Source organism: Pundamilia nyererei, unplaced genomic scaffold (genome assembly GCF_000239375.1).
Source record: "Pundamilia nyererei isolate P.nyererei 1_Seehausen unplaced genomic scaffold, PunNye1.0 scaffold00045, whole genome shotgun sequence".
Classification (NCBI taxonomy): Eukaryota; Metazoa; Chordata; class Actinopteri; order Cichliformes; family Cichlidae; genus Pundamilia; species Pundamilia nyererei.
In genome coordinates this window covers 2535267-2557261 of record NW_005187446.1, presented here as the reverse complement: position 1 = coordinate 2557261, position 21995 = coordinate 2535267, and the positions used below count along the sequence as shown (strand labels likewise).

At 43.1% G+C, this 21995-nt stretch overlaps 1 protein-coding gene across 2 annotated transcripts; it reads left to right on the top strand.

Annotated features, from left to right (window-relative positions):
• Nucleotides 1–779: 779 nt before the first annotated feature.
• On the top strand, nucleotides 780–21565 carry zbtb7b (zinc finger and BTB domain containing 7B). 2 transcript variants are annotated; one of them, XM_005732050.2, is made up of 4 exons: nucleotides 780–1559; nucleotides 3900–4009; nucleotides 17336–18414; nucleotides 18530–21565. In XM_005732050.2, exons 3-4 carry the CDS (start codon nucleotides 17342–17344, stop codon nucleotides 19155–19157), a joined length of 1701 nt encoding a protein of 566 aa, XP_005732107.1. In that variant the 5' UTR covers nucleotides 780–1559; nucleotides 3900–4009; nucleotides 17336–17341; the 3' UTR covers nucleotides 19158–21565. The 2 variants fall into 2 exon arrangements, with proteins under 2 accessions (XP_005732107.1, XP_005732106.1); XM_005732049.1 differs by lacking the exons at nucleotides 780–1559; nucleotides 3900–4009 and adding an exon at nucleotides 15455–15742.
• Nucleotides 21566–21995: the final 430 nt, after the last annotated feature.

Genomic DNA, 21995 nt, shown 5'->3' with positions numbered 1-21995 from the left:
AAATAATAGAAAAGTAGAATAAGAATAGAAATTTTTTTTAAGCAGCAGCTTTTTAAAACGCCTTTTGGGAGGTCCCGATCCTGCGCTTCTGAACTACTGTGCAGCCCTAGGTGGGGAATAAGGTGCATTTATGTAGCGCGTAACGTGTTATTCTGGTAGCACAACCGCAGCACAAGCACAGATTTAAGGTTGGAGGAGGGGGGGGTATGGGTGGGCTCGCAGAGTTCACCACAAAAATATATATAGACTTCCTCCACCTTCACTACGAAACCCACCGACACACACTCCGGGAGCTACAGCAGACAAGGACAAGACTGAAGCTTTGAAAGAGCGAGGTGATTCCCATAACCACTTCAAACACCAGGCGCAGGTTTATACGTAAGTCTTGAAAGTTCAGTAGGGAAATGAGGCTGCTCTTTAGCGTCTGTGGCTGTGTCACACACACAAACACACACATACACACACACAAAGAAAAAAATATACCCCACTGCTCTTTCTCTGGAAAAAAAAAATCATAAATGAGTTGCTGTGTTTTGCACTTTAGCAGATTATAGCGTATACTTCCTTTTTTCTCCTCTCTCTTAACTGATTCACCGATTCACCAAAAGTCATTTTTAAAAAAGTCCCTTTAACAGTTGCCCTTTGTAGACACCACATTGGATGTGACACATCCTCTATACGAGTTTCATTTATCATATTCGTTTCCGTTTAACTTGAATCATCGATCAGCATCTGCCCTTGCCTTTAATTGGAGTTGGTACCCTTTCTCTTGGCTGACTTCCACTGCTCCATCCCCTTGGTCACCTCTACTTGACTTCTCGGGAATATTGCTGAGTCACGAGGAGGGCGAAGGGGGCGATGTTTCGACTCAAAATACCCGTGCCTGTGACAAGTAACCTGCGCAAATGGGCAGATATCCTTCAATCCGCTTTCAGCGCCCACTTTGCTCTGCTCACCTTTGCGCGGTGATGCCCAGAGGAGAGAGGGGGAGGAGCGGGGTCTCCAATCCTGCCCACCTTTCTCCTCCCTCCGCCGCTGACAGCTCGACAGACACCGCTGCTGGCCTATCGCGCCAGAGCCGGACCCCTCTCTTTTCCTTCTCTCCCTCCCCCTGTGCCCTGCCCACCCCGGCGGTCTCCTCTCCAGCCCTGCCAGAGCCAATCCGCGACTGGGTGTAAGTAGGGCAAGCCGCTTCCTGGTTCTCAGAAAGGAGGAGCTGGGAGTCGGAGTGGGCCAGCGCAGGCAGAAGACAGGGGGACAGAGCAGCCCAGAAAGCCGGCGGTCTGCAGAGAGAAGAGGAGAAGGGAGCTGCGAGGGAGGGGGAAAAAACGCCGACGCACAATTTGGCGAGTAAGAAAACCTCGCAGGTGTCGAGCTGAGGACGACAGGAGCGGTGAACCCCCCGCCTCCTGGCGAAGAAGAGGCGAGAGCTGGGAGCATAAAAAAAGAAATATACGAAGTAGAAGAAGTCGGCAGGGTGGGACGAAGTAATCCAGGAAGTGTGGAGGCCGGTCAGGTGGGAGGCGACGAGCCAGGACAGGTGACACACCGGCACTCAGGTAACTATTCACCTGTCTGCCCTCGAAATGTCAGCAAACTGGAGCAATCCTGTAAATGTTGTTTTTAGGGGGCATGGTTTGTTTGTTTTGTTTTGTTTTTTCTGCCGTGACAGCACCGGCTTGCCTCGGGCGCTTTCGTCCCTCCTCCCTCCTTCCCGGTTTCTGATCGGGGTCACGGGAGGACTGAACACGTCACGGCTACTCAGTAACTCCCGTCGACATTTATTAAAAGCGTTTCGGTTTACTTTTAGAAGCGCACAGAGCCACACATGCTCTCACAGTTCTTCTGTTTTTGTGGTGGGCGAAGCAGGTGCTGCAGCCGCTGTTTGTTACGTGTGTCTGCGCGCGGCGGCGGCCAGGTGAGCGACACGGAGCAGGGTCGGCGGGTACATTTCTGGAGACTGGGCTGCTAATTATAGCCGAGAACACCGGCTGACATCCAAAACCTATAACCTGTTCTCACGCACATCACCTGCCTCCCTGCGCCACTCACGGGCACGCGGTGCAGTGGATCTGCTGGATTTAGTCTCTTGCGCCTAAACGAGCCACCCTCAGTGGTCTGTTAATCATCATTATCATCATCATCATCATCATCCCTACGGCGCACCCAGTGTTTTATTTTAATCCTGTCACAATCCTGTGTTACAAAGGCTGTAATGTTAGGTTAAGGCTTCAGCCTGCATCATGGGTGGGGAGGGTTGTTATATCAGTGGGCTTCTGTATGTATGTATGTATGTGTGTGTGTGTGTGTGTCGTTGAAGAAGTAACCGTGTTGCTGACTTGCCCCTCTGACAGACCGGCCTAACAAGCTCAACTGGCTTGGGTTTGGTTTCCCTGTGCTGTGAGCAGCTTGGTTGGTTAAATCTTTAGGCGCCCTTGCAGGCAGTTAAAGCCCCGTGAAGCTCCCAGGCTCGGGTGTTACTGAAGGCTTCTTTATTTTCTTCCTTCTGTCTCACCTCTGTGTCTCTGAGGGGTGAGAGTGGGTGGCTGTGAAACCAGGGAAGGAAGGTAGCAAAAAGACAAGAAGGAGACCATAAAACAGCCTTTGTACTTTCTGTTTTCTTTTAGTGTGTGTGTGTGTGTGTGTGTGTGTGTGCGTGCGTGCGTGTGTGTGTTCTCTGTGAGCCGGTTACCATCATCATGTGATGGGGCATTTCTAACACTTACACTGGGTTGGCACCACACATGGAAGAGCCATCAGGGTTTTGAAATAATTTCTTAAAGCCAGCTCTGTTTGCCCTAACTTTGTCTGCAACATAATTAGACATCTGTGTTTTACCACCACCACCCTTGTTCCTGGTGTCCTAACATGACCTCCATCTTGGCCTGCTGTCTGCATGCCTGCTTTTTGTAGCCTTGGATATTTCATCATTATGTTTAGTCTTAATTTGCAGAAACATGAATACTTACTGTCCTTCAGTTAGAGAGCTGGGGACATTAAAAAAAGAAGCCCTCATTACTTGTACATGGTATGTTGCTAATCATGTTCATCTAAAAGGTGTGTGTGTGTGTGTAGGGGTGTGTATTTGTGTGTGGGCTTTCCCAACCCTACTTACAGTTGGAGAACTTCTTTTCCGAAGAAGTCAAAGTAGGAAGCAGTTGGTTTCTGTCGGTGTATTTTTCTTTTTCTGTTCTTCTACAAGAACTCCCCACTCCACTCCAAATTACATCTGGTGCATCATATGATAACTTGTGGGTGTGCAAGTGTGTGTGTGTGTGTGTGTGTGTGCGCGCTTATCCACATGCAGCATAGCTAACCCAACATATCTGACAAAACAAAAACGAAACGGGCGTCGTTTAGTTAGTCAGCACCTTGTGTTTTTCTTTATCAGTTGATCACATCTCCTCTCTTTGTTCGCGCACCCTTTAGTTAAAGGTAACAATCAAATTAAAGCTCCAGGCATTGTGTTCTTTGACATTATTGGGCAAAAATCAATAACAGCCTCTCTCACACTGTAATTCAAGTGCTCTGAGAGAGAGCGCTACACTCCTGCACCTCCTCGGGACTTCGTTTTCAGCCTTTAGAAAATCTAAACTATGACAGGAAACCAGTCACAGGTATTTTATAAACCAGATCAAAAGAGTAGCACAGAGCAGTATTAAAAAAAGTGAAACTTAGACACCGCTTTGGTTTAAAGAAGAAGTTTAAATTGTGTGTGAAGCCAACAATCACTGTACACTCATTTTTCTAGTCCATAACAACTGTTCGTTTGGAGGAAGGGGTGTATAGCAGAGAGAGAGCACAGCTGGTTTGTGTGTTTTCTTTCTTTTTTCTTTTTTCTTTTTTTACTGCATCTTTTAATTTGATAATTCAAGCATTAAAATCTTTTTCTTTTTCAGGTGTATGACATCTGCAAACCTCTGAGCAAAAAACCAAAGAGTAAGGGGTCGTGCAAAGGAGAAAGAACAGAAAGCAAGAACCCATCTTCTCCTGGGTTTATGGACTGGAGGTAGGAATCTCGCACCTTTTTCTAATATGACTTACACTGTAAACACGTGTACACTCAAGAAGAGACTAGCACTTATGTGGCAACTGGAGACCACAAAATGTCAATAGATTTCAGGCGGGTGAAATAATCAGTAGCAGCACAAAGTGGGCAGGTACAGAATTATCCTAATCTCAGCTTTAAGGTGAGCAATTGAAGCAATTACCAATAGGTGTGAAAAATACTGTTGACTGGCATGTGGCACATAACCTACTCAAGCAGGGTACGGAAAGTCCAGCAGCAGCTGTCGGCTGCAGAGCGACGGCAGACGAGCAAAACTGAGGCTTTTGTCTGCATATCACTCACTCGCTCCGTCTTCCCGACACTTATGCTGTCAGGCAGCCGTGCGTTACCGTGTAATGGGAAAACGATTATCTTGAAATGTTGTTGTGTCATCCAAGCATATTTGAAAGCCAAGGTCTTAACACCTGTTTCGAATGGCCGCCCTCAGCAATGGAGAAGAAATTGTGCGTCAAGGAGTAGACTGAAATGAACAGTACAAGTGGAGATAACACTTGCAGGACATAAAAGTTGTGTGTGTGTGTGTGGTGTTGAGTCACAAATGCAATTGTGTGAAGAGTGTGAAAGGAGCTTGCGTCAGTGCCTATAAGGTCACCTCAGGAACTGATTTTCCTGTGACTTCAGGATGCACGTCTCTCCTAATGTTATTCAAAAGTTGTGACTACGCGGTGTCACCCTGCTAGACTTTAAAAAAAACCCATCTTGATGGCATGTGGTAGTTATATTAATTAGCTCCTCTGCAAGCTCATAGATGAATTAGACAGCGACATTAAATCGACACGGTTTAGCAGTGTTTCTTATCCTGTAGCTTGCTAAAAAGTAATAATGTAATTCTGAACAAATTATATGCTATTACACAGAATTATTTAATAAATATATATTTATTTAAAATGTATTTTGCTATTTAATCGCCACCAAAATGTCATATTATCAGTGCCGCTTATTCAGAGCTCCATTTGCACTCATTTACCACGCTGAGTAATATATACATGACTAATTTGTGCGATATCAGCCAAACATATGAGCTTTACTAAATCAAACGTGTGTGTGTGTGTGTGAGGGGTATCCTCTGGAAACACTGGTCTTGGTGGGCTGGGAGCAGCATCGTGAAAGCATCCGTGTCCTTGGAATAAATATGAGCTGAATAAAGTGGTCAAACAGTTAAATATTTTATAGGCAACCTGGAAGTTAACTCCACTGTGGTTTGTCGGCTGCAGATGCTCTACTGGCTTTTAAAGATGGCTCAGGAATAATGCCAAAAATAAACCCTCATGTTTTTAAACCAGGCTGCTGATATTTATAAGTTTTTGTTGTTGGGAAATAAGCACAAAGGAGCTTTAAGGACATCATAACAGTAATGTTAGACATAATCACATAGCGGAGGACGCAGTCTTCGAGGATTAGCGGCTCCTTCAGCTTCAGGCAACAATATGCTGGCTAATTTAAAAACATGCAATTAAAATGGAACGAGAGACATGAATCTCATTCATTCTTTTTTTTTTTTTCTAAAGCTAAATGATTATTCCAGTTGCGATCGTGAAATTGAGATTAGCAAACAAACCATGTAATGAATGGATATTTTTGATATGCCTTCTGACAGCATAAGGTCAGATCCACCTACTGAGAAAGCTGAGCTCTAAAATAAAGATCTCATGACCGGATTACTGATGCTGATTATTATTTAAATGAAGATGTTAGAGTTTCCTGTCAATGTCAGCAAGATGCCACAAACCTACCAACATTTGTGCTGTATGAAGTGCAGTTCCAGCCACGCTCGGTGCATATTTACCTGTGTTTCAACGTAATCCAGATAACGCTGGTGTTTAAATCCCACTGAATTTTACCTTTAAAACAGCTGCAGTTCTGTCAACTTTCCCGTCCTCTTAACTGTCATAGGAAGTAAAATGTATATTAATAAAATGCATGATGTATTGTTTACATGTTATATGTTTAGCTATAAAGAGAACACTCCTCTTTGAAGGAAGCTGGAGCATGAAAATGCCTATATGTTATGTAAAGTTATCTGGACTGAAGGTTAATTTTAATTAGGTTTGAATTTGTTTATGACTTTATCATGTGACTGTGTGTGTGTGTGTATGTGTGCGTGTGTGTGTGTGTGTGTGTATGTGTGCGTGTGGTGGGCAAGTTGGTGTGACAATTCATGTGACCACTGCTTTGCTAGAGTATGACTGGTGACTACCATGTGTCCGTGAAAGGGTGGGTATAAAGGGAAGTGACATTGAGTGGTCTGTCAGGCGAGGAAGAGAGTCACAGACCTACACACACACACACATGCACACACTCTGATACATGCATGCACACAGTTCTGGGAAATGCTTTAATTAGGGCATGTGAGCCCATATAAATTCCCCCTATTCAGACATGGGTCTTTCAGTTTCATATGAACCGACTGAGTGGGAGGAAGGTGGGGGGGGAGAGAGAGAGAGAGAACGGGGGATGGAGGATGGAGTTGAAAGAAGTCGAGGTTTCTTTTTTAGCCCCAGATATCTGAAGGTGTCTCACCCTCTTTCTTGTGTCTCCTTTGTTCTCATCCAGCATCACTCCGACACCTTCAGTAGTGCCCTGCACTCTGACGTGTGTGTGTGTGTGTGTGTGTGAGAAAGATCACAATGTCTTCATCCAGCTCTTTATTGTCATCATATCCTTAAATAAATCCAATACTGTAACTGCGCTAATCAGATCTGTACCCGGACGTTTCCTCTATTTAAACATACATGGTTTTAGACAAGTTGCGCATTTTCACCATATATGGCGGTTGTTTCTCCACTTTAAAGCTGTAATGACACAGGGGTGACTGCATGGTGTCCGTAATCCAGTCTGCAGCGACTACAGTTGAGTCTTGCCCCCACTCGATCTGTGTCAATAGAGGAAGTTATGTATCTGCCATTTCCTCTTTTCAGTCATGAGTTTCTGTAGCATTTGACAGCCCTCCCTTGCTCTCGACCACCAGCTTCACAGCCCACGCCACCCTAGTGTTAACCAAGGAGCAGGTGGCCGTGACTCTTCTTCTTCTTCTTCTTGTAACGAGTTAAAGAGAAAAGGGGGGGCCTGAGGGAAAAAAAACAAAAGCTACAGACTGAAGGAGTGATCGTGATTCAGCTCTTCTAGTAACAGTGCAATTGTTTCTGTACACATTGAGCGGGCGGTTATCATAAATAGGTACAATGAGACAACACTTCAGGGAAAGTGAGAATAAACACCCAAACATGTGCAGGCAAAGGGAGTCATTGCAGCTGAAACTGACCCCTTTCATGTGCACTGCTCAGAGGGGAACTCCAGCTGCAAATGGAGGCGTTCATTCCAAAAGGCTGCACATCATCATCCCTTCTGGAAAAAATCTAATCACTTTAGTTTTTGTAGTTTTTGTTTTAAAATGTGAATTGCATTGTTTTTATTTTAAATGCAATTTAAAATAGAAGTATTTGTGGACCACAAAGTTTTGCTGAGATGTTCGTCCATCATTCAGGCTGCATTGGCTTCACTAACTGATCATTTGATCAGCAGTTAAAGTTCTCGTTTTCTCTCTTTTTTTTTTTCTTCTTCTTCTTCTTGCCTGGTTTCTGATACCACAGCAGTGGGTGTTGCAGTTGTACACCAGTCAGCTAAACGGTAAAGCCCTCCCTGATGCTGGGCTGATGTTCTGATAATATTTCAGGGATTGTAGTTACAGTAAATACAAGCGGCCTCCTCCTCTTCCCATACAGTTGAGCCAATTTGTCAGGAAAGTGACACATTGTTTGGTCATATCCTCTGGTCGTCTTTCTTTCTTTTCATTTCTACCAGTCTGGCAGCGTTCACCTGTTTTGTTTTTAAACATTTTTTTAGTCTAATCTTCCCCTGAGCCGTTTCTCGATCATTTCTCGTGTGTTTGTCTTTCATTTATCTCTCCATCTGTTCTAGTGGTCGACCATTTTTTTTTATAGAGCACAGGAAGAGGAAATTGATCAGGATCAGTTAGTTTTTGCAACATTTCTCTCTGTGAGGATGTGTGTGTGTGTATGTGTGTGTTCAGCCCTTTTGCAACATCTTCCTCTGAAGTGGGAGTTCATTTGTGCAGGACAACAGAAGCTGTTAAGACCCTCCCACTGTTTTGACAACTTTAATGTAATGGATCCACAATTACATACATGCCTGGTAACAACATTGAGTGCTAATCTAGGTTTTTCAGTCGATTCAAGAACCCCCCTTAAAAGAGAGGGAGAGCAGCATTTCACTTAAAAGTACCGCAAGAATATGTTGCTGAATACTTTCACGTAACTTTTTGCCCCATCTACTGATTGCCATCTCCAAAACCACCTCACCTGCTCCACCTACCACTGCTGTTACTACATTCTCGAGCACCCACAGGAACATACACCAAAATTTATTTTAAAAATGTTTTTAAAAGAAAGTTTTTGGCTCAGGTCTACAGTAATTTCTGCAGCACAGGTGGTGATGGGGTCGTGTTTGACTGCATTGGGTTGATCACATGGTTAAACCTCCCCAGCAATCTTATGAATATAATTTTATATCCTGCACGGCAAGGCTGAAAGCTTCAGTCGGACATTATATTATAAGCGGCTCCATGAGGAGTATCGAGCAGGACAAGTTAGTTTTCATTTAGCTCGAGGAGAGAACTGGAGATGTCGAGTATAACGTGCAGGGAGACTGACGGGAATTTAGATGTTAAATGTGTGATTTAACATCTAAAAGAACTCATAACGATATTTTTATTGTACCGCTACAAAACTGTGAATTGTTTTTTGTCTTTTCTTTTTCTTTTTTTCTGGCCAATTAATTACCTTAAAAAATACAACACAGAGCGAGTGTCTAACTCTAAAAATACTACTTTTTTAAATTACTCTTCTTATTATCACGATATATTACAACACATGTACAAGCATGTTATTTCTATAATTTTCACAGTACATATATTGTATATGTACTTGCTTTTCAAAGCCATGACCAGTTATTGAAACTGATTTACATTGTAAGTTCTTATATTATAAACCTGTTGACAGACATCCTCTTATACACCTGTGTGTACAGAACATAAAAAAATTAGGAAAATGATTATAGATGTATTTTAAATATGTGTGTGTATCATTGTAGTATATTGCATATGTGTTAAAAAAAACGTGTATTTAAATATTTTATTGTATTGTTTCTGGATTCAAATTTTTGCCACTTTTTTTCTTTTTTTTTAGTTTAAAATTTACGCAGCTGGGGGACTTTAATCTATTTGCAAATAAAACATATTTATTTTATAATACAGGTTGTTTTTTTTAGCCCCGATTACGTTGCAGTATCGCACTAGCGTCGATTGAAAGTATGACTGAAAAGTGACTTCCTAGTTGCTAATGAACTCTTCTACTGTACCTAATTTAAATATTCTCTCAGGTAATGTAAAAAATTAACACAACATATTTATATATATATTATATATATTTACACTTTTTTGTTAAACTCTTCATGTGATTCTTTCTAAAACTAACTGTGAAGATGTCGGCTTGATTTCTGACCACAGTTACTGCACCGGGTGCAGTACGCCTACACAGTTCATTTGCTCTACCTGATTGGCATGTTTTAACACTCCTGCTAACTGATACATTTCTGTATGTCTGACGTTTTGTTTTTTGTTTTTTTGTTTTTTCTTTTCTTGTTTTCACATGCAATCTCATGTCGTCGTTCTCTCAGTGGAAACATTCCTCAACTTCATCAGCTCAATTCGACTCATCAGATATAAGAAATCACACACACACTCAATAAGATAACATTTCCTGCTTTTGCCTATTAATTGACGCAGGGTGCGGCATTTAATTCGCCCACACACACCTTGATGTTTCAGCGTACACGCACAGCTGTGGAGTTCTGGGGCTAGAAACTGCTGACCAGATAAGGAGCTAAAAGAGGGGGAGAGCAGAGTGTGAAACCACTCTGTCAGCATGCCTACTTTCTCTCTCACACATCTGTGCATTTTCTCCATCTTAGGGTGAAACTCCCTTTTGGTGATGCTAATGATAGAGGTGGCTGCTACCCTCAGACATCTGCACACACACGCAAACGCATACACCTGCAAGGACTCGGCGACTTCCTGTGGCTGCGTGCATGTGTTCACCTCTTGCTCTATCGCTCTGTTTACCTCCCAGTCTTCATGTCATGGCTCCTCTCCCTTCTCTTTTTCTGTCTCCCCCCCCTTCCTCCCCCTCCACCTTCCTCCCCTCCACCTTCCTCCCCTCCACCCCTTGTAACTTAACTCTCTCGACTCTTGTTTCATGTCTCTTCGCTAACACAGATTGTTCGAGGCTGGGACTAGATTTTCCTGTCTTAACCTCCTCTCTGCTTTATCTTTCAGAGTATCTCAACACCCACTCCCCATTCACTCACTCACTCGCTCTCATGTGTTTCTCCTCCCCCATACCCTCCTTACACTTGTTTGATTTCTAAGAACATGTGTGTTTTTAGAAAACATACCTCCCTCATGTTCCTTTTTTTAACTTTTGTTGCCTCTTCTCAAATCTCAGACCGTTTTCCTTCCAACCTCAGATTGATTTCTCCTTTCCGTCTCCTTCTTTAACTGGGGCAAACAAACAGGAGAATTTGACTTAAGGCTGATTTTGGGCAAAGAAAATAAGCACAAAAATCTTTTTGTTGTTGTTTTGTTTTTTTACAGAAATAAATTGAAACTGCTTTAGAAAATGATTCAGAATGAAAAACATGTAAAGTTCAACTTAAAGTAGTTTAAACCAATCTTTAAACTAATCATAACTAAATCGTATCTTCCAATGTTCTGTGTTCTTTAAATCTTACTACACTTTGTTCACTTTTACAGTTTTATTACACATTTAAAAAATGTTTGAAAGTCTTAGAGGCATCCCCTCATTTCCTTCTCCTCCAGATGTCAAATAGATGCTTCCACAAAATTACATTAAACTATACAAATAGAATAGCTAGCATGAATCCTGTTTCCTAAGTTACAACAAAATAAAACCATGACTTTCTAGCAGTTATTGCTCAAAAGCCAACCATTTTGTCCCTTGCACACTGTAATGTCATTCGTTAAAGGTTTTCAGTATAGAGCCTTTGGATGCATAACTCTCATGTGGTAAAGGGAAACATAAAAGCCTTTTATTCCCATAGATGTCAGGTTAGAAGCTGGTGGATATTACACAATGTATATGTGCACCCAAATGTCTTGCCCCATGTGCTGATAAGCTGATAATCCTCCAGCAGATTCACACCGGCGTTCAGGTCTGGCATGCAAACCGGCTGCTGTTGTAGCTCGCAGTGGAGTGTTGTGGTGTGGGAGGGCGAGGGGATAAGGGCCTTCGCTCTGCCAACCAAATGAATAATGTAATGTGTTCTTGGAACTAAGACCACAGCGTGCGCATGCGTCACACTTTACACACACACACACACACACACACACACACACACACACACACACACACACACACACACATCATAACGCCCCAGTTACAGTAAGGACAGAGGAGGACATGGTTGCAGGGGCACTCTTAAATAAAGAAAGAACAAACTTTGCTGAGTAACATCAACTCAGAGGACTTCTCTTTTTTCTTTCTCTCTTTTTTTTTTTTTTTTTCTAAATTCCTCTTCAGTTATTGCAGGTTGCAATCGTTGTAATTATCATGATGGTGTCTCAAGTCTTGTCTTTGACAAATTCAAATGGCGATTCAAATTCACCCACCTCGCTGCGTCTGTTTTTATATCTCCTGGTGGGATGCAAATGTTCAGTCCGGAGGGAACTGCTGGGACACACAGCAGGTGGAGTTTGTGTTTTATCTCCCAGCAGGGACGAGCTGCTTTACTAGAAGACCTGCCCGTGTTCGTTTAGTTTTGCTTTTTATGCCGTTTTAGACACAGTTGTCACTCCAAATGGTTTTGCGCCCCTGTAATGCCTTTGAGAGCGCTTAGCCTGGCTGAAAGCAGCGGTTCTGGTTTGGCAGACATTATGTGTGTATACTCTCATCTCTTCTCATCCCCCCCACGTTTCCTCCTCCCCCTACTCTTTCTCAGCGAAGGTGTACCAGTACCACATTCAAGTCATTACCCCCAAAAAAGTAAGGTGTAAAAAAAAAAAAAAGAAAAGGTTGAAATCTTTCTAAACCCTTTAAATCAGTCTGTCAAACAGAGGAGAGACTTGGTGTGAGCCGGACGAGGTGTGTGGAGGAGAAACGGTATGAATTTGAATCTTATTTTTCATGTGTTTGGCTGCTTTGTTGTTGTTTTGTTGTTTTTGTGGCAGAGGTTGTTTAGCATCATGATTTGTTTTGTTGTGGTTTGGATTAACTTTGCGCTAAATACGGGGTTTTATATGAATGAAAACACTTGTACACGTGTTTGTTTCTTAGTCACCGTGTGTCTCTGTAGGAGGAATTTCATTTCATACAGAAACTCCGTCTGTAACGAGGACATTTTATAATAATTTATTCAGAGCCGCTGAAACGCATCTGTGTGCTCCCGTCGAGTCACTGAACAGCACAAACGTTTTGCACATAGCCACGTTCAAAACTGTTGCACAATTTTTCTTAAGCCTTTCATCCAATTTAGATTTACCTAACGACTTTGTAAAACTCTAAAATCGATCCATAAACTTGTCCGTCTGCTAGCGCGAGTACTGAGAAAGCCATCACAACACCACAAGTGCTCATATTAACCAACATGGACGGACACACACACACACACACACACACACACACGAGCAGGCCACTCTGGAAAACATCTGACATCAGAATTCATAAAAGCTTTTCTCCTTCTCTCTCTCAGCCACAGTTTTCTGTGACTAGTATAAAGTCATATTTTCCCCCTTAGTGCTGGAGCCTGATATAATTGAGGTGGACTGGGAAAACTTACAGCCTTTAACGGAAAATAGGAGCCATAAAAATAATACCAACAGTTCTAGTTCCAGTTACCACACGCTCTCTGTGTGTGCAGTGGGATTTCAGCATATAGTCGATGGATAGTATAAGCTGCTTTTATACTGAAGAGTAAATCTTTGTGAGCAGGTTTGGTCAATCCTGCAGCTGTCGTTTTCCTGGCCTCCACACAAACTGCTCTCTCTTTCTGTTGAGCTGGTGGACAGTAACTGTGGATTTAAGTTTCCATTTCCTCTTCAGTAAAAGCAAATCCACGGCAGATCCTCCACATTTCTTTGATTTCTTTCTTCTTCTTTTTAAAAAAAAAAAAAAAACATTTCGTATAACCTGCAGGTTTTTTGACCAGTGGCCTTGCAGTTAGATGGAGATCCAAAAAATGATTTGAAGTTGTGATCTGTATATTTAAATAAACAAATAGATCTTTGTTGTTAAAAGAGAGGAAGAGTGTGCACATAATGAAAGCAAGGGATGAGGAAACCGTAAAGTTGCAGAGGTGGTACATTCCTCCACCGTCGACAAAGAGTAGGAGGTGAGAACAAAAAAAACTAAGAAAGAGATGAGATACAATTGTTGGAAAGATAACATCTGTCGCATTAAATGTACAGAAGATCAACACAATCCAAAATTCCATGGGTTAAAAAACTTGACTTTTATCTACTTTGCATGCTCACTTTATTTGTGTGCTTTGGCGAGAGTAAGAGTGACGTTCAAAGACACGCCTAAAGGCAAACAGTCCTATCACTTATTTGACTTTTAAGGTAACAAGTCCTGTTTAACATGAATAAACTAAGAGTGACAGTTATTAAGAGTTAGGCTAATAGCTGAGCACTTGCTTGGAAGCTTTCAAGTGCATGACAATATGCGTTTGTGGTATCAGCCTGTGGGCTGGTTTAACATTAGTTACAATGTGTTGCAAGATTCAGCAACTTATGCAGACATGTCCTTCGTAAGCGACGAAAACAACCAGAAACAAAGTCACAAGGAACAAGAAGGGGGGGAGACACAAAGAGTGTGTAGTTTGTGGCTGTGCATGTCATAATGTGTCAGTATTAAGTGACTCACAGGCAGACAGAAAATTGATGGGAATCGTTGAAACTTCTATGCAATCTTATTATTTTCCGAATACGTCTGTGTTCTGAGGAATATGCCTAAAATAACAAGCTTGAACCACCAACCTCCCATGATGCTCTTTTTTTTTTTTTTTTCTCTGTCTCTCTCTCTCTTTCTCTCTCCCCTGTGCCGGAAATTTAATGTGCACCGTTGTTTGCTCCTACCAAAACCCCTTTGTTTCTCGCTTTTCTGCAGGGCTTCAATTTCTGTTTTTTGAGTGACTTTTTGCTTGCTGAGAAGCATTTCCAAATATTACACTGTGTGCTCTGTGTTTTTTTTAAAAAAAAATAAAAATAAAGAATCTGATTTTAATGGCGTGATTACCAGTGATGGAGCTGTTTGAACACAATTTTCTGCTCCAGTATCCTATCTGCTTAGTTTCCACTTTTTTTTCCTCTTCATTATCTGTTCTATGATGGCCTAAAACGTTTTTTTTTTTATGTTATTTTACAAATTCAGAATTGTCTGTAAAATTTCAGGAAACTGTGAAAAATGGATGTTGCAAAAGGGACATTTTTATCCTTCTTTGTCCAGCACATGCTCTAAAAGTCAAACTTATTCAGTTTGCAGGAATCTAAGATGAGGAAAAGCGGCTAACCCTCATTTGTAATAATCTGAAAATGTCTGATATTCCAAGTCTGAGAAATGTGAATTTAAAAGAAAAAGTTAGGTGTCCAAATAAACAAAAAACAAAATTGAGAAGGCCGTCTGAACGTCTTCACTCTTCTATATCAGCAGTTAGCCCTACATGTCGTCCTTGATGCCTCAAGTTCAGCGAGATAATTCTTTGTACAAGTGCGTTGGCTTCAGAAATATTAGTAAATATTTGTAACAGAATCTTTGGTGGTATTTTCTGACAAGTACCCAGTGACGTTCAACACGCCTAAGTTTCAAAGGAAGAGCACTTTGCACCAGTTTGTCTCAGTGGTGCAATGTGATATGGTTTAACTCTCATATTGCACCTACCTCACTGTTTTAATATGACTCACAATGCCAATATGATTTTGGTTCTTACACGTTTTTTTGCGTTCTTTGATTTTACCAAAAAATACTTTTTTCTTCTATTTTTTTTTACATTTCACATGGTTTTGGTTGCATGTGCTTATTTCCTTCCTGCGAAAGTAGTTGTACTAATGTGCATGGTCTGAAGCCGGATGGGTATTAATGCACAGCAACCGCAGCGATGCCATAACCTTAGCCGCGTTGCGATCCACGTACCTGTTGGCCTCGTACTTGTGAACAGGGAGGGGACGGCAGGAAGATTATGTTTATCGGAAAGTGTTCGGAAAATGGGCCGTTGGGTTTTGGAGAGAGGGGGCGCGTAGGCGACTTTGGGGGGGGAGGGGTATCTCTCAATGTGTCTTCGTCACCCTGCACCCTCTTTTGGTACGACAGGAAGGAGAGTGAGTGACAGAATGTGCGAACGAGGTAGACATCCCCAAGGATGAACGCTTAACCCCGACTTCTGACAAAGAGATCAGACCTTTTAAGTTGTCTGCACATCTGAAGGAAGGAGGAAATAGGAAAAAAAGAGTGGTTTTGAAAGAGAAAGACAGAGCGAGGAGGAAAGTGAAGGAGAAGACTTGCGAAGAACGAAAAGATGGAAGCCGTGAGACAGACGCTGCCTCGTCTCCAGCTGACGGTCCCCATGCCCATAAAGAAAGGGAAGGTAGGACTAACATTTACGACCTCTGGGTGGGTTCGTCCTCTCACCTTCGCACGAGAAAGAGACGGTTTGAGAAATCAAAAGGACCACAAAGTTTGCAGAAAGGTACCGGCAGGTTCTTGATAGGCATTTCATTAATTGCCTGTACTTTTCTTTTCTTTTCTCGTTGTTGAATGGGTGGGGTGCATTTCTGCGTGACTTAAATAGCCTGTCGTTAAGATCATCACATAACTGGTTAAATCTAACAATGGTGGGTGGGGGGAGCCACAGATTGGCACGCTATGTGTGCAAGTGCTCATGTGTACTATGTGTGTGTGTGTGCCTGTGTGCTCTTGTGCATGCACGTGTGTGTTTAATAGGGTGTGTTTTGGAGCAGGTTAGTCAGGTGGATTCACTGTTGTTGAGCAGAGCCCTCTGGGCACTGTGTGAACACTGTTATTGGATGGCCAGGGGGCTGCCAGTTGCTATGGGAGGGAGACGAAGGGCAGGGAGGGGGAATCTGGAGCGTGAGTTGTTTGTGGAAAATCTGGTCTGCTCAGGTGTGTGAAGAGATATTGTCGACCAGGTACAGTGTGGACAGGGTGAGGTGCGAGCTTAGGGATCCAAAGAAGGGAGTTGTTGGGTCTTATTACTGTCACATCTCACAAAGCGAAATAAAGAAAGTCATTGTCCTTGCTTGACGTTCATTACGGGATTTTACGTTCAACCCACCGCTCATACTTCTTGTCGAAAAACTGGTTTCTAACATATCCTCACGCCACTTTTAAAAGACAAAATACAAAGACCGCGTTATGAGAGTCACCGATGGACCTGTTGCAACTCTAAAAATTTGTATTTGACGTCAGATTATTTTCGTCTTTATTAAAGCTTATAATTCTCTTACTGTTTTTTTGTTTTTTTTTCCCTTCCTCATTCTTTCACTGGTACTCCCCCTTTCACCCACTCTAGCCTGTCACTTCCTCCCTTGCTTGGGTTTTTTCCTTCTCTCTCTCTCTTCCATCAGCCCCTCTCTACCTGGTATTTTATTTCAATCAGCTAATGCTATAAGGGTTTCACACGAATTAACCTACTGCCCTCTCGTTACGACGCCTACAGCACATTACATAACCTTGTGTCCTTTCCTCATCTTCACTGTCGTTTTTGTTTTATATTTCCACCGTGTCACACATGATTTTATTTTTCTGCTTCCTCTTGATTTTTGTATTTCATTTAGCTCTCATTCAGTTGCCTTCATTTGAACTTTTTCTCAAATGCCCAGACCTCTCGACATCCACCAAAAATCACCACCTCCTGATTTAGTAACCTGGATCAAAAGCACAGGGAGAGTGAGGCGAGGAGGATCATGAGGCAGAGTTGTTGTTGTTGTTGTTGTTGTTGATCCCCGTTTAAACTGTACGCCAGGTGAAAGGGGAATCCTAGCCTCAGTGACACTTCGAGATTTATTTTTGGGAGATTTAAGTATGACTCTGTGATGGATGGTCTCTTATTTTTAGAAACTACACAGCAGTAACCTGTCTTTCTTTAAAAAAAATGAGCCTGTAATTTGCTCTCCCCTCTGCTTCCGCACATAAATTGAATTACCTTTCTTTCATGTAGGTGGCAATGTCTCCAGGAGAGGACGGGCTGATTGGGATTCCCTTCCCGGAGCACAGCAATGAACTGTTGTCCCACCTCAATGACCAGAGGAGGACAGGGCTCCTGTGTGACCTCACCCTGACTTCCCGCGGGGCACGCTACCCGACGCACCGCTCGGTCATGGCTGCCGTCAGTCTGTACTTCCGCCGACTGTTTGGTACAGAAGAAGCGGGCGGCGAGGGCGGAGGAGGTTTCAGCGTTTGCCAGCTGGATTGTGTGGCACCAGACGCCTTGGACGCCCTGCTGGAGTTCGCCTACACTGCCACTCTGACGATCCCCAGCTCTGGGATGAGAGATGTGCTGCGAGGGGCTCAGCTTCTGGGCATCCAGTGTGTGGCTGACGCCTGCAGAGACATCCTGGGGGAGACGGCAGAGGCCGAGGGGGAGGCAGCAGAGGAGCAGAGAGTTCAGCACACAGCTACTGATAGAATGGTAGGGGGAGAGAGGGTAATAGAGAAGGCCTCCAGAAGAAAAACAGACAGAAAAAAGGTGAAAAAAATTGGGCCATATCACAACATCAACTCCTCACCTTTGAACCCGCCGCCTGCTTCTCCCATCTCGCATCCTTCACCTGCATCCGACAGCTTCCGCTCTCTGCCTTCTACTCAGCCTCCTAGCCCCGAACGCCACGAGCTTCGCCTCACGCCTGGCCAGAACGGAGATCCTAAAGAGATTAGAGAACCTGGCAGAGGGGCTACACTAAACGGAGGGCTCCCTTATTGGCTACAAGACCGCCCTCGTATAGCCCACCCACCTCCCATACCGCCCCTAAATGACAAGCTGTCAGGGGATGAAGAGATTGAGGGTTTGGGCGAAGATGGTATGCTGATGGGAAGCACCTCCATGCCTACCTCTGTAGCTGATCGTGGTGCAGCCCCCTCAGTAGTGGGAGGGGGGAGAAAGAGGAAGTCTCAGACCCCACAGCAATGTCCTGTCTGCCAGAAGATCATCCACGGAGCAGGAAAACTGCCACGACACATGAGGACGCACACTGGAGAGAAACCCTTCCAGTGCAGTGCTTGTGGAGTCCGCTTTACCCGGTACAGAAACTTCTTACTACGATAATCAGAATGTGCTCGGTTGTTGTTGGTTTTTTCATCTTTTTTAACTCTTTCTACCTCTTCATGATTTTGTCTTCTGCTCTATTTTCATCAGCAATGATAAGTTGAAGATCCACATGAGGAAACACACAGGCGAGCGCCCGTACCCCTGCCCCCACTGCCCTGCTCGGTTTCTGCATTCCTATGACCTCAAAAACCACCTGTCCCTCCACAGTGGGGCGCGGCCCTTCGAGTGCCCGCTTTGCCACAAGGCGTTTGCCCGGGAGGACCACCTCCAGCGTCACCGCAAAGGTCACAGCTGCCTGGAGTTACGCACGCGTCGCCCCAGACGTGGGCCCGAGCTTGTGGAGGATGAGATCGGTGACGGAGGCAGGAGGGAGCAGTCCAACCATCTGGAGGCTATGTCTTTACAGCCCCACTCCTCTACGTTCATCCCCCGCACAATGCTGGAAGGGGGAAGTGGCTCCGGCGCCGGTCCTCTAATATTTCCAGTTGACATCGAGAGGGAGCACTCTCTCGCCCTTCAGGCTCTGGCCCAGTTTGGGTCTCAGAGGCTGGCCAGCTACCCCGAGCTTTTCCTACGAGGGCTGGACATGCGAGCAGGCAGGGAGGCGGAGGGAGAAGATGCAGGAAGAACCCGCTCGCCAGCTACACATCGCGACCGGTGGGCCGAGGAAATGGAAGAGGAAATGGGAGACGAGGAGGCAGAAGAAGAGGAATAGTGAAAACAGAACGTCTGTTTGACTGATCAAGTGTGTGTGTATGCGTGTGTGGTAAAACATCCACAATAAAAAAATTATAATAATAAGATCACTCAGGTGGCTGGACTAATTACCTGCTGCTCACCGATAGAGAGCGCTTAAGAAAACAAAGATTAAATGAAAAAATATAATAAAAGAAAAATTGCAAAACGGGTTTTCTGCGATATTTTAAATGTTTGTCTTCTGGTTGTTGGCATTTGATTGAATTTTTCTTTTAAAATGTATTTCTTGTTTGCCGTTTAATTTCATTTACTTTAGGTTTGAGCTCTTTCTTATGTCTTGATTTTATTTTTGGAAGCTGGTGTGTGTCAGTGTGTGTGTGCGCGTGTGGTTCCTGGGATGCTTTTTACTATGCAAACTAAAATCCAGGGCTGCGGCATGGAGTGATAGTTTAAGATGTATATTTTAGTTACAAAATATGTTGATTCAGGTGCACTTCAGGAGTCATATCAGCTGGATCACAACAATGAGTTTGTGTGCCCTGTCCTCTGGTGGTTATCAGTGGAAATGCAGTCTAAGTAATTAGACTTTTTCTGTGCATTGAAAGCAATAATCTTACCTTCTTCTTCTTTTTTTTGTTGTTAGTTGTTGAGTGAGCTTTGATTTGGTGCATAAACCAAAGATTTTAGGTTTTCTTAAGAGGAGATGAGAGAGGTGAACTGTAGCCAATGTTGGGTTTGAAGGCAAGAATCTTCCCAACTGTTTTGATAGCCATGAGAAAGAAACCTGCTTCTATATTTGAGTGTTTAAGAGCTGCAGAGCTCTGTGTTAAATGCCTGACCAAAAAGAGACAAAGTCTGGGTCAATGAGTTGATGCTGATAAATGGTAAAGACAATTCTCCCCCCCACTCCCGAGAAGCTGTGGACTAAAGTCTTCCAATGCACTCACTCGGGTTCTTTGATCGAAGACGACGTGCCCCCACGCCCTTTCTCTATTTATTTATTTATTGATATTTATTAAGGTTCTTCCGCTCAAACTCTTTTGTAAGACCAAATAGAGGGTTGGATACAGATCTGATCCGCTCCTCATCCAAGCTGCATTATGCTAAAAATCTTTCCTTGTGGTCTCCATACACCTCAAAGCCTTTTTACAGGCAGTGTCTTTGTTTTGGGGGTTTTTGTTGTTGTTTTTTGGCCATTCATCCTCAAATGCATTCTTTGCACATTTAACCCCACCAGGTTCCATAACACAGGCACATTCCAGAGAGAAGGGAACAGCAGTATCAGGGGTTGAAACCCTCCCTCGTAAACGGACTTTTCAGCACGCTCTTCAGTTGTTAACTCAACATGTATGGTACTGTATCACATGTTGTTGCATGGCAGTTCTTACAGATCGGCCTAAAGGGGGCCGTTGTCTTTTCAGTTCATTCGTTTTTGACCAAAAGCTTTTTATCGCCCTTTACCTGAAGCAGAACCTTCACGGGGTGTGATGCAACCATCAATTGCTTGAAGTGACAGCGTTTGTTTTTATTTTCACTTTCATTGAAATCTGCATTTTTCAGAGCCCGCTGTATCAGCCACGCTGATCTGGCCTTGTGTGCACTGTCAGCTCTTTTCCTTGTAGTGAAACCTTTTCTCTGTTTCCAGTTTGTTTTGCACTAAGAGATTTTGGAGCTTCAAGCTTTTTTTCTTTTATTATCCTTTAAAATCTTTTCCATTCACTCACTTACTACCATTTAAAAAATTGTGATTCAACTAGAGAATACTTCTTTAAAACCCACATGCTTCCTCCTGTATATTAGTACAGATATTGTCAAATATAATATATACATGTATATATATATTGGGATGAAGTTGCCTTAGGTTTTGGTTTGTTTTTGTTTTTTTTGTGCTGCAACTATTCTCAGGAAATCTTGAGCAATGCACTAAGTGATTAAATAAAATATCGAATGGGAAGAAACTGGTGCTGCAGGGTGATTGACACTCTTCATACTTGTGTAATGCCAGTAGTTTCATATTTGCTTTTATATCAAGTTGTTTGATGTTTAAACCACGAATGAATGAATTAAAATGTAGGTGAATACGAGTAGTGACAGTAAACTACTGGCCTTACTAGAACCAGTCTTACTGGAATGGCAGTATGACGGTTGGTATTGGGCATGAAGGGTGTTGGTACTCCCAGTCGGAGCTTTGTGAATGAATGTGGTTTAACTGATGCCAGCTGTGAAGTGTGAGTTTCTATGTGAGCTGTTTTTTGTTTTCCTGGCTTCGGTGAAGGGACATGGGGTACAGTCTGAGCAGAGACCCCGCTATCAGGGATACATTTTTGTCTTTCGGTTTTTAGTGGACCTTCTCAGTGATATGAATTCATTTTCCCAAGATTTGTTTCAGTTATTGTAAAGAGAATAAATAAAGATATCTAAGCTTGGTGTTTCTGTGTTACTGTTATTTTGTTCTTTTACTTTTTTACTATTTTTTTTTCTTCTTCCCATATCTGCCCCCATCTCACCCTATCCCCAGTATCCTCCTCCTATCACACCAACCTTCTGCATATCCTCCTTCACTACGTCCATGAATCTTCTCTAGGCCCTTTTTCTTTTCCTCCTGCCTGGCAGCTCCATATATCTAATGTCCTTCCTCTGCATATGTCCAAACCATCTCAGCCTTGCTTCTCTAATTTTGTCTCCAAACTGCTCAACCTGAGCTATCCCGTTGATATTCACATTTGTAATCTTGTCCATTCTGGTCAGTCCCCCCAAAAATCAGCATCTTCAACTTAGTCTCCTTAAGGTGTGCGTGCTTGGTGCTTCTATCTACAAAACATACGTTGGAACAGATCTCACAACAATCTTGTAAACT